We start from the raw sequence: 15,302 nt of genomic DNA on the forward strand, positions 1-15,302 counted from the left end.
TTTCCAAAAGCAGTGACCCCCAAGTTAAGACCTGAGCAGGTGCTTTGTGTGCAGTCAGGGAGAGAGGAGGCTAGATGGCACCCACGGCCACTGAGAGAGAGCTGGGAAGTGTATCCTCTGTGTGACAGGGGCTGCTGGCATTCCCAAAATCAAGTCCCTGATTTCTCAGAGCCACTCAGTAGTTTCTGTGGCCTCAAAACACACTGTGGCCAATGGACTTGTCTCTCTGCTGAAGATCACACAACCTCCAACAGGGTGAATGACCCAGGGGGCTCAGCCAGTGCATGGTGTGTATTTGCATGTGTGTCAAAGTGCCTTGGTTGGCCTAAACCACTCCTGCCATGCCCTCATGGGGTTTCTCTTACACTAACCCTTGTAGACATTTTGCCCAAGCCCACAGCCTCCACGAGGCCCTGGCGTGTCCACTATCTCCAAGCCCGTCATGGTCCACCAGGAGCCCAACTTCATCTACAGGCCGGCTGTGAAATCTGAGGTCCTGGTAAGCCCTTTGGGACCCCTCCAAGGCATCTCCGGAGGAGCAGATAAGGGCTGTCTCCTCTGGCTTCCGCTGCCTCTGGATGGAGAATGAGGTGGGGGTACAAGCTCACATTACGAGCCAGCTTCTGACTTCTTGACCAAGAGATGAATCCATGAGGGTACCAAACAGGTTGGAGCTCCCTCTAGAAGTAAGAATGGTAACAGCTCAGGCTTACTGTTTGCCCACCGTGGGTCAGGATACTGAGGCTTAGAGGGGGTAAGTCGGTTGCCCAGGGCAGAGCCGGATCAGGCTCCAGAGCTCAGGCTCTTACCTCCACTGTCATCTTGTTAAACCTCCAGTGAGTCCACTGGCCCTGGCCTCAGCCTCTGAGTCCTGGCAAGGCACGATGGGGAACACCTCAGGTGGGGGACCATCCAGAGAGTAGCCACTCACCCTCTCCATCCTGCCTCTCACTCCTCACTGGACTGGGAGTGTGAGGTGTGGCCCTGGGGGAGCAGTAAGGTCTGCCCACCCCCAGTCGCCTACGGCTGAGAGACTCATGCGGAACCCCATGTCCCTGGAGAGGGGTGCCAGGCTCAGACTGGCCTCCCACCTCTGGTGGGAAGAGAGTCATGCCAGAATTTTTCTTCCCCTTTCAAGGAAACCCTATCCAAATGTCAGGGCAGGACAGCTCAGATACTTATTTTGAGCCTTTGCTGTCCCGTCAGCTCCCCAAAGGGCAAAGTTCACGCCCCTGTGATAAGCCCTGCTGAGGCCTGCGTGCCCGTCCCCTGCCTGGTGACAAAGGGCGTGTCTGCTGACTAGAACCAGGGAACTGCTGTACCTGGGGGTGTCGGGCCGGCCCCCGACATGAATCAGGCCGCCTCTACTTGGAGCGGGAAGTTGGCAGGGCAGCCCCAGGCTGGCAGGCCCGGGGTCTGGCACCAGAGGGCAGACGAGGCCTATCGGTATCATCCAGAGTGGAACTTTTTTTTTTCTTCTGGCAGCCACAGGAGATGTTGAAGAGGATGGTGGTTTACCAGACAGCGTTCAGACAAGTAAAGCGATCCCCGCCACCCCTGTTCCTCCTGCTCTGACTTCTCTCTCTCTGGGAGTGCCAGCTGGCTCTGAGGTGATCTGCCAGAGCCTCAGGCCCGAGCCATGTCCCTGTTGCCTGCAGCCAGGAGTGGGGAAGGGTCTCGTATCAGGAGGGGACCCCAGCTTTATTAGAACCTGTGCCCTGGCTGAGAAAGCAGCAGGAACCCTGGGGGCTCTGTTCTTTGGCTACTGTTTGTTCAAAGAGGAGCAGGACAGAGGGAACCCGCAGAGGGTCGCAGAGGCCACGCTGGGCCCTCGATCCAGCCCTGAGAGAGAAGGTGTCTCCCTGCCCCTTCCCTGGTCTTGTCCCCTCAAGGCGGCTCTGTCTGGCACTGAACCGGTCAGGGAGGAAGTGGCAGTCCAGGTCCTCTACCTGTCGGGGTGCTTCTGGGTTCAACAAGGTTGTGGATGTCCTTCCTGTTCTGTGCGTGGTATCAGGCAAGCAGCCACTCACTTTCCCACCTCCCGGGGGCTTGTGTTCACAGTGCCAGCCATCTGATTGGCTGTCTCGCCACCACCTGTGGAAGAGATCCCCAGATAGAGAAAGATCTCGCAGCCAACCTCACCTCTAACCCACCACCAGACTACAGGCTGAGCGACAGAGAGGTGTCAGCCTCACATGGGAGTTTGCAAAAGAGGCTTCCCAACCCAGGACTGGCGAGTGACAGGCGACCGCTAACACTGGGCCAAGTGCCGTGTCTGAATACTTAAGGCATAGAAACTTACTTAATCTTTACAGCAACCCTAGGAGGTAAGTAGACGAGAAACTGAAGCAGAGAGGTTAGGAAACGTGCCCATGAAGTCACAGCTGCTGTTGGACCCTAGATTTGCATCCAAGAGGTCAGGCTCCTACCCACTCCACCATCCCCGCTGGCAAAGCACTGTGATCATGAGGTAGACATTTCAGGCCTTGTTTAGGGTACAGACAGTCCTCCAAGGGGGAGAGGCTGAAAGGGAGGAGCCCAAAGACCCAGACTGGAAGTCGAACCCTTGCTCTACTACCCACTGGCTAGCTGACCTTGGGTGCATGAATGTCAGCCTTCTGGGCCTCAGTTTCTCCATCTGTTGGATGAAGGGTTGGGCTCCCTCTTCAAGGGCTGACCAGCTGTAGTGGCTTATATGTGTATGATTTAAATTCGCACAAGACACAAACCCTTGCAGTCATGCCCATTCTAAGAGCAGAGTCTCACAGGGAGGGAGAAGGGGAAACGCACAGCCAGCACTGTCCAGTTTTCTAGGAATATCCAGAAGTCATCAGGGCCCTCCGTGAAAGAGCACTGACTCCATATCCTGCTTCTTGACCTCTCTGGCACATGGATTTGCTGCCTCCCTTCCTCTGTCTGCTGCTCTGATGCCCAGAGACTCACCTGGGAGTGGCCTCTGTGTGGTGCCAGCCTCCAAACTCCCAGGCCTTGTGGGGCTGAGCCTGGGTGACAAAGCCTGGATGAAGTGGGGGGCAGACTGATGCCCAGGAGTTTGCTGGGCAAAATGTTTGGTCCTCATCTTGTGCCCAGAGCTTTGTTGCTGCCTGCTGGGCAAAGAGAGACAGTGGCCTCCTCTTAATGCTGACCACAGGCCTCATGGGACACCTGATGTGACCCAGGGAACTGTGTGCTGGGGATGGCACCATTTGGTCCAGCAGGGCCTCCCTGGGCCTCTTCCACAGGGCTCCCCCTCTGCTCCTGCCTGCCTGTGGGGACTAACCAAGGCTTTGCTACCTAGGACTTGGCATGCCTGGCCCCCGAGTCTGAGGACCCCCGGCTCCTGCTCCCTGGGGGGGATTCCTAAGGAAGGGAGTGTGTGCTGACTCTGCCCCCATCTTCCTTCTTATCAACTTGTTTCTACATCTTGGGGACATTGTTTCCACAGCCCTCACTAAGTTGTTCTCTGAGCCCTTGTTCTCTGAGACAAGTCTTCTCCTTCATCCTCTCCTGGCTGACGTTCTGAGAGGTCTCTTACATCCTAAATAAGCATTACATTAAGAACAGTGCTAGGCACCGGGAGAGCACAGACGCCCCTGTTCCTCTTGGAGCCTGACATCCCCTTGCATGGCCCACCACCCTGCACCAGTGTCCTCTTGTGCCTGGAGTCCCCAGGGAGACCTGCCTCTTCAGCAGTGTTGTCCTTCTTTGGGATCAGAGCACTAGGTGAAGAACGGGCCTTCACCCCCAGAGCCTGAACCTGGCCTCGCAGGAGAACTTGGAGGAAATCAGGGAGGGCCTAAAGGACCTGAGGCTGTGGGTGGCCTTCAGCAAGGCCGACGGGGGCTGCTCAGACCTCCTGGACATCAGCAGGAGCGCCTGCCAGCCACACTCGGCCACCCCATTGCAGCAATGCCGGGTCCAGGGCTGGACTCCTCCAAATGCTCGCGTAGCTTCTGGCTTCCCCCGGGCAGGGGTGCTCTGCCTACTGGGATTTCCAGCTTCCTCCCTGCATCTTCATCTGGGCCCCATCTGGCCCCCCACTCTCTCCCCTACATCTGAGCCATTTGCATCTTCTTCCTGTGCCCTAAGCTTGTTTCCTGCAATGACCCTCAGGAAAATCTTCTCTGTGGCCCTAACACCCACCCTTTGCTTCCAGGATTTCCGGAAATACGAGGAAGGCTTTGACCCCTACTCCATGGTGAGCGAGCAGGCTCCTCCCTCTGGGGAGTCATCCCAGGAATGTGGGTGGGGGTTACAATGTGCTCCCTCGTGCCCTGGGGGTCCCAGGGATGAGGTGGGGCACGTGAGGAACCCCCAAGGAGCCCCATCTGCTCTTTTCTGTGAGGGTTCCTTGCAGACAGCATTCTAGAATGACCCATAGGACTGGTGTGTGTGTTGGGGGGCAGTGGGGTTGTAAGAACCATTACACTTGCTGAGCAATGACTGTGTATCGGGGCTGTGCGGTTTGCTGGGTTTTTATAGGGCATGGCCTCGCCCAGCCCTCCCAATATTCTCAGGAAGAATGGATCTGGGATTTCTGGGGTTACCACTTTTGTGGGTCTGTGCAGCCCCCATGAGGTCTGGGACTCCCAGGCAAAGACCGATGGGTGTGGGGCTGGGAAGGGTCCCCTTGGCCATACACTCTGTGGGACCCCCACCTTCATCCTCCAGGCAGACTCAAGGCTCCCTACTGTCTGTTCCCTCTAGTTCACTCCAGAGCAGATCCTAGGGAAGGATGTCCGACTCCTGCGCATTAAGAAGGTACGTTGGGGGGGGGGGTGGAGCCCTGGGTGGCTCAGCGGGTTAAAGCCTCTGCCTTCTGCTCAGGTCATGATCTCAGAGTCCTGGAATCAAGCCCTGCATCGGGCTCACTGCACAGCAGGGAGCCTGCTTCCCCCCGCCCTCTGCCTGCCTCTCTGCCTACTTGTGATCTCTCTGTCAAATAAATAAAATCTTTAAAAAAAAAAAAAAAAAAGAAGGTATGTGGGGACCTGGAGGTCAGGCGGGCCACCACCCTTCTCTGCCCTAGCCCCCTCCCATCTTGGTGTCCTGCTTCTCCTACTCTGGAGGTGACTCTTGGGTGACTCCTCAGATCCTCACACTTTTCCTTTCTGCCTCAAGGATGTCCCCTCCTGTGGTGGAGTCGCACACCCAGGCCCCACTCAGGGTCCGTGCCCCCTTTCCTCCCTGATGGCACTGTCATTGGCCCCGTGGCTTCTGTGGCCCTCTTTATAGCCCTGTCAAGAGGCTCCTGATTACCCAGCTGTCCACAGGCTGCTGTCTGCTTGGCTCTCGAGGGCCTGTTTTTCTCCATCCAGGAGGGATCCTTAGATCTGGCCCTGGAAGGCGGTGTGGACTCCCCGATCGGGAAGGTGGTCGTCTCGGCTGTGTATGAGGGGGGAGCTGCTGAGCGACATGGTGAGTGGGGACCAGCCACAGTCCAGTGGTTGTACAGGGACCCAGGAAAGCACACGGCTGCCTATTTTGAAGTGGGCTGACCGTTGCTCAAGAATTCCCCCATCTGGATCCACCCGTCCGTCTACTGAGTCCCACATGTTGCCCGTGGGCATAAGATGGTGCCAGGACTATGGGCATACAGCCCACCAGACCCCACCCAGCCCTTCAGGGCTCCCCATCTAGTGGTGAGAACATGCTCAGAATTGCCAGATTCCAGCCATAACAGTGCAGGGTGCTAAGAGCTGACAGGGGACTGGGGGAATGGAGGAAAGTTGTGGGACCCTGAGGGACCCCTGACCCACTAAGGGAAAGGGGACCAACGGGAAGTCTCCCTACAAGCACCATACCTGAGCTGAGCCTTAAAAGATAAGTCAATATTAGTCTCATGATGGTGGGAAAGAACTTTACAGGAAGAGGGGGCAGCACAAGTAAAGACAAGAGAGAAAGCATCCAAACCTTCCCCGTCCTCAATAATAAGGGTTGACATCTGTCAAGAGCTCTCCAAGGGCCGGATGTGATTCTAAGTTCCTGCACCTACTCTGTGTCTAAAGCGTTCACATGTATTATTAATTCATTTAATCCTCACGACAGCACCAAAAGTAGATACTATTATTACTCTCATCTTAGCTTAGGAAGCCGAGGCACAGAAAGGTAAAATGCTTGTTCAAGGACCCACAGCTGGAAAGTGGTGGAGGTTGGACTGGAACCCAAGCCATTTGGTCATTTCGCTTTACTCTTGTCTAAAACCACTCACCTGTCCGAGGGTGTCTGCGACTCACCATTAGTGATTTCTTCTTCCAATACCAGGAGTCTACTCGTGGGTCTTTTGTGAAGGAATCGGTGGCCTCGAAGGAGAAGCCTCCGGCCCCTCACCTTTCCAGGCCCAAGCAGGAATCCCATGGTCAGGTCCCTTCTGGGCAGTTCTAGGCTCCAGCTGGTGGGACGGAGGGTGTGTAAGCACCTGCAGCAGGAGGGGTGATGGGAAAGTCACCTGGTTCAGTGGGTTACAAAGGCGAGTCCAGCTTGGCCACCTATGGCCTTGGTAAGCTCAAGCCTGGCTCTCACAGTCACACTCGAAGCTGTCATTTCAGCTGTGGAGGGGGGCCCGCTTCGAGGCAGGTGCCATGGCCCAGGGCTGTCCTTCCCATACCCTCCTCCTCTTCTGTCCTCACTTCTGGGCCAGTTGAGGGAAGGACACATGTTTGCTGTATCTGGCAAGGGAAGAGGACCAGAATAAATGGGTAACCTTTCCGGGGTCCTATCCTCCTTATAAAGCCACAGCCCAACCACTTGCTCCTGAGGCTCCATCTGGAATTTGTACAAAAAGAAAAAGTGACCTCTCCCCAGGCCCACTGCCAGAGAAGGCTGCTGTCTACATCTGGTCCCACACTGCTTTGGGCATACCAGTGGCTGTTGACATTTTCTCCAGGACGACATGTGTTTTAACTGCCACATCATCTTCAGTATCAATCATTACATTCTTATGGCCTTCATGCCTGCAAGAATTCTGGGTGATTATTTCACCATAATCCAGAGAATTTGCTGTGGACACCAGAACTAAGGAAAAGTCCTTAAAAACATTTTTTAAAGGTTCTTAAGTTGAAGATATATGAGAAACTGTGCACAGTCTATCCATTTCTTGGAAAGCCACAATACATATTAGCATATTCAAGGCTCTGACAAGTTCTGCAGTGAGTAACTGTGCTCAGCTTATAACTCAGCTCTTCCCAAATTTATCGGACTACAGGTCATCTTATCCAGGAGGACCTTTAACATCATTTATTTATTTGAGAAATATATTGAGTTCCCATTTTTGTGCTAGGTATTACGGCAATTGCTGTGGATATAGTGGTCAACCAAAGAGACGTTCCCTGCTCTAGTGGAGCTGACAGTCTGGTGGGAGGGACCGTTAGTCGGCAAATAGATTTATGAGTACAAACTGTGAGAATGGTCTGCAGGAAGAGACTGGGACTCTTTGAGAGAACAGAAGAGACCTGCTTGAGATTGCATGCATGTCAGAGCAGTCTTCTCTGAGGAGGAGACATTTCACCTCAGCCCTAGAAGAAGAGAAGAAAGAGGGGGCAAGTGTCCCAGGTGAAACAGCTTATGAAGACTCCAGGGTAGGAGAGAGCTTGGCCTGGTCAGGGGCCTGACGCAGACCAGCAGACCTGGAGCGCAGACAGGGACAGCTCACAGAATTAGCTCATGTTTCTGATAACCTCATCGGTAACAGAGGTCTGCCTCCCTCTGGAATAGCAGAGGCCTGTACAAGGCTAGGGTGAATAGTTCATCAGTTCCTCTGAGCTCAGGTGAGGGAGTGTGGGCAGGGTGGGTAGGAAGTGCTCTGAGTAACCTGGTGGATTGTTTCCCCTTGTGCCTTCTGAGCCCATCAGAAGCCGGGAATCAGGCTCCTTCTGCAGCCCTCCAGGGACCTCCTGCCCACCCACCTCCCACCGCCTTTGCCAAGTCCAGGGCCAGGCACATGTCACATATAGCCCAGGTACCCAGTCAGCTTCATCTTCTTGCAGGTGGCATTGTGAAAGGGGATGAGGTCATGGCCATCAATGGCAAGATCGTGACGGACTACACCTTGGCTGAGGCTGAGGCCACCCTGCAGAAGGCCTGGAGTCAGGGGGTAAGAGCAAACCCGCTCCCTGCCTCCCTCCCCTGCCTGCCTGCCTTAAACCCTGGCCTCTGCAGCCAGAGCTTACAGTCGGGGTGCCCCATCCCGGGGCTGGTCTCCAGGGGCCAGGAAATTCTTGGGTGACATCTACATAACCCATCCAGCCAGTGGTCTCAATATGACACGATGGGATTCAGAAAAATAAATGTCAGTTCCTGACCTTGAGTTCAAAGAGCAAGTGGCACAAATACAGACTCCAGAAGACCAGGTGTGATAACCCATGCAAGAAAAAACTTAAGTTCTTCTCTAAGTGCACACTGATCAGGAATCAAAAATGCTTGGGGCTATTGGAAAGTATGAATAGAAGCAGAGTGCCCAAAATGGAGGGTCTGGTGGTGGTCTGATCTGTGCTCATTAGCCACTTGAGTCAAGGCCACCACATAAGGTCTCCCAGGTTGTGCACTCACAATCCGAGGGGATGCCCTCCTACAGATTACAGTGTGGATGGTGCCCTCTAATGTTGTGCAGTGCACAACCTGTGCAACTGTATGCAGGCAGCCGAGCCTGAGATATTAAGTTCAGAGCCGAGGAAGCTGACCAGATGGGCCTGGGACCCACATGAAGGGATGTGGAGAAGAGAAGACTCACGGGTAACATGATGACTGTCTTTGATTATCTGAAGGGCTGCATTAGGGTAGAGGGAGCAGAAGTGTTCTCTATGTTTCTTGAGGGATGGAGGGAGTCCTGGGGAGAGTTTTCAGTGCAATGTTAGGAGCTATTGCATGGTAGAGGGGCCCAGTAATACTTCACATAATTTTTATGGGATACACCCAAGCCAAGGGTGAAAATGATGGATAAGCCAAGGATGGCAATGATGCCATTGAGGGGATTCAAGTGTTAGGGTCAGAAAGCTAAGCCTAAAGTTCCCTGATTGGATATGCATCAGAGTGACCTAGGGAGCTTGTTAACAATACTGTTTCCCAGGACCTACCCCAAATCTCCAGGGGCCAAGTCTATGAGTCTAGAGTTTTAAGAAGTCCCCTAGGTGATTCTGAGGTTGCAGCCTGGCCCTGGTCCACAGATCAACAATTGGGAGCTTAGTGTCCTTCGAGGGTCTGTAAATCTTGGCCTATATGATTGTGAAGCCCCAGATACTGGAAGCTTCCCCAGACCATGGGTCTGCACAGTGAGGCCCATCCCCACCAGAAGGACCTCCAGCCCCACTGTGGCCCACCTTCCTGTAGGAAGAAGGCCTAGTCAGCTGATCCTGAGCCATGGTGCCCAGGAATGAGAATGGAATGTCCAGAGAAGACATACCATCCATCCCTGAGAATGCCCGAGTCACAGGGCTTCTTCCCACAGGACTGGATCGACCTCGTTGTTGCTGTCTGCCCTCCAAAGGAGTACGACGATGAGCTGTAAGTGTATGTGGCCCCTGGCCCTCTGCTTCTTCTTTCTCCTGCTCCAGAATCTTGGCCACCTTCTGCTGGTCCACCCTCAGCTTTCATCCAGCCTGAATGGTCGGTCCGTGCACACAGCTTCTAACAGTCCTTGATCCTGAAAAGCTCCCAGGCTAGAGAGAGCCCAGAACTAAGTCACTCTGTCACAATGTCAGCATTGTCTGGGCTGCCTCCAAGACTGTCTTGTCCAAATTCTACTTTACACCTGGAAAACTGAGGCCCAGACACAGCCAAGGTCACAGACCAAGAAAACAATGAAATTGGGACAGACTCAGGATTTCTGATTCTCCACTCAGGACTTCATCTCCCGCACCGTCATCAGCTAGATTAAAGACTTCCATGTCTTTTACTGTCTGGTAGTTCTTCCCGATATGTAACTGCATTCCTTCACACTGTGTCTCTAAGCAGCCAGGACCACAGGGTTTGGCCCCATCCAGCAGGACCTCCAGGGAGCTTGGGACAGTCTCCATCTTGCTCTAGGATCCCATCTATGTCTGTCTCTCCATGTATCTCTTTTATTCCTGTCTGTGTATCTGTATGGGTCTCTCTCTTCTCTCTATCTCTGTCTCTCCTTTCCCTGTCTCCCTCTCTTGTATCTTTCCCATTAATCTCTCTCTCCCATCTGCCTCTCTCTCCTTCATCCTTCTCCCCCTTCTCTCTTAACCTGTCCTTTTCTTGCTTCCTCGATTTCTGGCCTGAGTCGGTGCTAATCTTTGTTAGTGTGTATCCATTTCTCTCCTCTCTCTCTCTCTCTCTGTTTCTCTGGTGTCTAGTCTCCATCCTCATCACTTTCCTACCACCCACACATGTATTTCCCAGTCCCCTGCTTGCCTTTGCTTCTTCTGCCCAGCATGGTCTGAGTTCTTTGCACATCTAGAAGAAATCAAAGTCTTGTAGTAACTAATTCTGGACCCAGGGCCTAGGCAGGACCCAAGGTAGGAGACAAGCGTAGGGAAAGGTCTGATGGAGCTCTGCCTAGAAATAACCAAGCCCTGTTTTGTGTTTCCTGCTCTGCTCTGCGAATGTAGCTCTGCTCTTCCCTCCTCCGCAGCCGAAAGCCCCCAGCCAGTCCGAAAGGTCCTTGAAGACCGTGCTCCCATGCCTAGACATGGGTTCCTCCTGCAGCTGGAGCCTGGCAGCCCCCCACGGTGAATAGGCAGGCGGGCTGCAGGGCCCTGCCTGTCCATGCTGCGTGCAGTGGCCGTCTGCTGTCCGTGCTGGCGGGTTCTTTGGACTGGGGTCTGGAGGGCTGCGCAAGGCACCATCCCTAGAGTGCCATCCAGGCCTGCTGTTGGCCACCCTGGAATTTTGTCCAACTCAAAGCCCCTCCTATGCTCACTTTGGCAACACATATACTAAAATTCAAAGACCCTCCTGCTCAGCGAAGGGAAGCAGAGCCCAGTCTATAGCATGCTTGGACCTGGGTACCCTGACTCACCACAGGCCCTGTGGGGGCACCCACAGGAGTGGGATGGAACAGTGAGCACCATTCTCTGCTGGGCACAGACAGTGCTTCAAATCAGACATGACAGGCTGGGTGAGCCCACGGGAGTGGGCTGGATTTCCCCTTAGAGGGATCCCCTCCCTGGGAACACCATCCTCTTGGAGCCCCTGCTCCACCAGGCCCCCAAGCTTGGGCAGTTCAGGCTTGTCCAAAGAACCAGGGTTGGCCTCTCAGAGCTGTTCATGTCCTGTGGTGACTTGTCATGGCCTGAGTCCAGCTTGGACCAAACTGTCCTCTGTGCCTTCTCTCTCCCTTGGCTCCAGCTCCCTTGACAGTGTCCTCTGGGGGACACTGTGGAGCCCAGTTTGGCGCTGTGTTTCCCACTCTGTGACAGAGCTGTGCTCATGGACAGAGCTGGCAGGTGGCCATGAGCTGGTGTTTGGTGTGGCCTGAGGCCCACAACTGGCAGTATCTGGGGCAGACCCAAGCCTGGACTTGTTGACTTTTCTGTTACAAGTTTCTCAAAACATTAGGGCCTCATGCTCCCAGGACAGTTGGCCTGCTCTGCCATGGCTCCTGGGATGGCCTCCATGGCCCTCTGTTTTCTGCCACTTGTCCTGTGCTCTTCGTGAGGGACCCCAGCCCCTCTGCCTTCTGGTCCTCTCCTAGCTTATCCCACGTATCCCTCTGCCATCCCCGGCCTCCTGTGTGCTGTGGCTATGGCTGCCATGTGGGGCTTGGGGTCTGCCTTGGGCCGCCAGGGAGGGTGTCCCTGGGCTGAGTGTGTACCCACAAGGCCTGCACCCGCCTGCTCTGTTTCCTCTTCCCCACAGGACCTTCTTCTAAAGCTCAGAAGGAGAAACCAAATTCACCCCGAGAAGCCTGTGAGCTCTGGATTCACACTCCTGAGCACAAAGCCTGGAACCAGCCTTGAGAGATGCCAGCGTGCAGGCCCCCTGGAAACCTACAGCCAGCACCCAAGGATTTCCAACTCCCACTGGCCCTGAAGTAGGGCTGCGTAAGGAACGCCATGGGCCGCTCCTCTGAAGGGCACCGCGGAGGGAGGAAGTAGCAGAAGAGGGCCCATGGGATTCAGATTCTCATTTCTTTCTTCCAGTCCTATAAATTTAGTCTCTTCCAGCCCCAAGATATCAAGAATTCAAGGGAATTCTCAAGAAGTCAAGGGAATTCTCAAGAAATCAAGAGTTTGGGCACGTGGGTGGCTTAGTCATTTAAGTGGCTGCCTTTAGGCTCGGGTCATGATCCCAGGGTCCTGGGATCGAGCCCCATGTGAGGCTCCCTGCTCAGCAGAGAGCCTGCTTCTCCTCCCACTGTCTGCCTTTCTGCCTGTTTGTGCTCTCTATCTCTCTGTCAAATAAATAGATAAAATCTTAAAAAAAAAATAAAAAAAGAAAGAAAGAAAGAAAGAGTTCTTCCTTGAATTCTGATAGGACCTGACTCCTGACTCCCTCTCCTCTCCTATTAATTGCTGCCACAAACCTTCCTCTGAACTCATTAACAAGATAAACTGCTTTCATTTCCAGCTTCTGGGAGTGAGTGTGGATTGGGGCAGCAGATTCAAGACTCTCAAGTTAAAAAACATACGGTCTTAGCCCTTACCAAGAGTGGGAAACAAGACCCAGTGCTAGGATCTGGGTCCGACATGAAGGACAAGATGAAATGGCCATGGCTGGCTTGGGGCAGGGGGGCTGGGGCCGTAGGAGATGGGCTGTGCTTTGGGTCTTCTCAGAGAAAGATGGTGGAAATGAAGCCATGCGATAGTGACTTTGCTCAGTTCCAGAAAGCATAGTTGATGGCAGAAGCCCCAGAGGATTACCTCTAAGCACGGGATGCCCCAGATTCACTCGGGGCAGCATGACCACAGCTGCTTCTCCTGTGGTCACCAAGACAGGATGTGAGGGAGGGAGGGAGGTGCATGGAATCCCATCCAGTGGGGCCTCATGGAAAGAAGCCAGGACCTGAGGCAGGAGGGTGTGACGCCCGCCAAAGGGCTGGCAGGAGGTAAGTCGAGGCCCTCCCGGTTACAGGCCCCAGAGGTGCTCTCAGCCTAGCTCCGGGGAAGAAGGGTCATCAGGGTGGGCGTCTCATGGAACTCCCAGGCTAAGAGACATGGCATCCTGGGTCTCCTAAGACTTGGAAGTGGAAGGTAGCTCTGATTCAAGGTGTCTTAGAGGAGTGGGTCTCTTGGCTAAGGCCTCCTGTCTCTGCCACCCTTTCCTCTGTGTCCTCAGAGCTCAGCGTGAGCTTGGCCATCATAATCCTCCACCTTTCAGCCGTAGCTCCACCACCACCCTGACTCAGTTCCATTTCCCAGCTCCAAATTCCCCAGGCAAAGTCTGAGCGGATGGCCCTGGGCCAGGGACCAATCCTAGGTCCAGTCAGCTGAGGTTGGGCAGGAGGCGGGTCATGTCCTCCCCAGTACGGCTGCTGAGGCAGTTGGGACTGTGGGGCAGCGAGTGGTGCTCAATGGGAGGGGCAGAGCGAGACAGAGAAACTGCTGGACTCTTTGATCTCAGTGGAGACAAAACCACAAGGACCTTCTAGTAGCTGGCTCCCAGAAACAGCAATCATGCCGACAAATTCCCTGTGTTTTCTTATTAGCTCCTAACCTGGCTCTGGAGATGCTTCCACAATGAAGGTAAAAGGAGGGAGCTCATATTCACTGACATCTGTTACTTATTAGGACTGGGCTGGACCCTGGTGTCTGCCACCTCCAACCACAATGACTGGCATTGGTGCATGACCCGCCAGGAGCCTGGTGGGAATGGCCAACGCTGAGATGGCACTGACTGCAAACCAGCTACTGCTCTAAGCACTAAGCTCATCTACTCCCCTTAACTCGATGAGGAAGGTACCACTGCTACCACCAAACCCATTTTATTATGAGAAGACTGAGGCATAAAGAGGTTAAGTGACTTCTGCTAGGTCACGTGTAAGGAAGTAGTGGAACCAGCATTCAGAACCCAGGCAGTCTGGCTCCAGGGACCACCCCCTTCTCCACAGTCTGCTGTGTGGGGCAGGGCCCCCCTCGCTGGAATGTCACAAGTTCTAGGCCGTTGGCAGAACAGCTCTCCTCACCACTGAGGCACAAATAGTGTTCTGTTCAGTGATGGTTCCCTCCTCTTGCGACCTGCAAACACTGCTGTGGAAGCCTTTGGCCTGGTTCAAGTTCAAGTTCATCTCCAGCTATTCTTAGGTATTGGCACCCAGAATGAATGCATTTATCAGTGCTTATCAAGACGTGATGAGTGACACAATAAAGCGGGTTTCGAGCCCCTGGCTAGAGGAGAAGGGCAGAAAGGTGCACACTGGGCAGGGCAGGAAGAGAGAATGAAGGGAGGCCGGGGACTTGGGTGATGGGAGTCCCGAGCCATCAGTCTGTCTGGAGCGGGCAGGGTGTACAGACTATGATGGGCTCCAGCTTCCTTTTCTATGAGGCCTGACTCCCTCTCATCTGTCAGCAAGGAAATCAGGTCTCATGTATTGGAAGCTGTTCCAGGTGGAATCCAAAGTATACACAGCTTTAAATGCTGGCATGAACCAGGTAAGAATTGGGAAGGTCCAAAGAATGTGTACAGAGGTGGGGGCCTCAAACAGCTCTTGACCTTCTATGGGGACCACGAGGAGCACTGCTGAAGCCAGAGTCCACCGAGGGCACTGGGCCAGGCATGAGAATCCACATCAGGGCTGACACTAAAACCCACCTACGCCAAGGAGGGCCCACGCGCCTCCCACTCCTTCCACGCCAATGGCCTTTATTGCTACTTCAATCCCAGGGCTCTAGCCAGCCAGCCAGGCAGCTACTAACAACTGATCTGCTCCAGTCCACAAGGTGAACGCATTTGCCACCTTTGAACCTAACCCACATCGTTGGGTGCTTGGGAAAATCGAGGCCAAGGAAGCAATGACTTAAGCAGGGTCCCCCTAAGTTGGTGGCAGAGCTCCATTTCTACTGCACTGTAGTGGGGGAAAAAAAAAAAAAAACCTAAAAAGGCTGGGAATTCAAGGACGCCTTTTGACTCTGAACTTTCCGCATTTTATCCATCTTATTGAAGTTGCTTCCCACAGCAAGTCCTTGGGGATGCTGAGCCGGCTTTGAGCCTCTCACCTCCACATCTGGAAGTCAGAGTAAAAGGGCCAAGTTTACAGCCTCCGACACCCCCTTTGGGCCTGTGAAGGGCTGGGAAGCTGGTTTTCACCCATTCCAGCCTAATTCCCCAGGCTGAGATTTGGATAAGAATCTGTTTCCAGAGCTAAAAGCCCTTTTCTCCTCCTGTCCCTGGTATGACCCTTCCCA

The 15,302-nt window shown here is 54.0% G+C and overlaps 1 protein-coding gene across 1 annotated transcript in view; it reads left to right on the forward strand.

Moving 5' to 3' along the window:
• Positions 1 to 13,248, forward strand: part of LOC111149942 (USH1 protein network component harmonin) — a 46,646-nt gene extending 33,398 nt beyond the window's left edge. Inside the window, exons 19-28 of the mRNA XM_022507215.1 lie at positions 380 to 499; positions 1,486 to 1,536; positions 4,157 to 4,198; positions 4,708 to 4,761; positions 5,319 to 5,418; positions 7,986 to 8,092; positions 9,428 to 9,498; positions 10,569 to 10,671; positions 11,812 to 11,868; positions 13,237 to 13,248. Coding sequence (XP_022362923.1) covers positions 380 to 499; positions 1,486 to 1,536; positions 4,157 to 4,198; positions 4,708 to 4,761; positions 5,319 to 5,418; positions 7,986 to 8,092; positions 9,428 to 9,498; positions 10,569 to 10,671; positions 11,812 to 11,868; positions 13,237 to 13,248 — 717 coding nt within the window. The remainder of the gene's footprint in view (positions 1 to 379; positions 500 to 1,485; positions 1,537 to 4,156; positions 4,199 to 4,707; positions 4,762 to 5,318; positions 5,419 to 7,985; positions 8,093 to 9,427; positions 9,499 to 10,568; positions 10,672 to 11,811; positions 11,869 to 13,236) is intronic.
• The last annotated feature ends 2,054 nt before the right edge of the window (positions 13,249 to 15,302 follow it).

Source organism: Enhydra lutris, unplaced genomic scaffold (assembly GCF_002288905.1).
Source record: "Enhydra lutris kenyoni isolate GAN:26980312 unplaced genomic scaffold, ASM228890v2 scaffoldscaffold22, whole genome shotgun sequence".
In the NCBI taxonomy this organism is placed as follows: domain Eukaryota; kingdom Metazoa; phylum Chordata; class Mammalia; order Carnivora; family Mustelidae; genus Enhydra; species Enhydra lutris.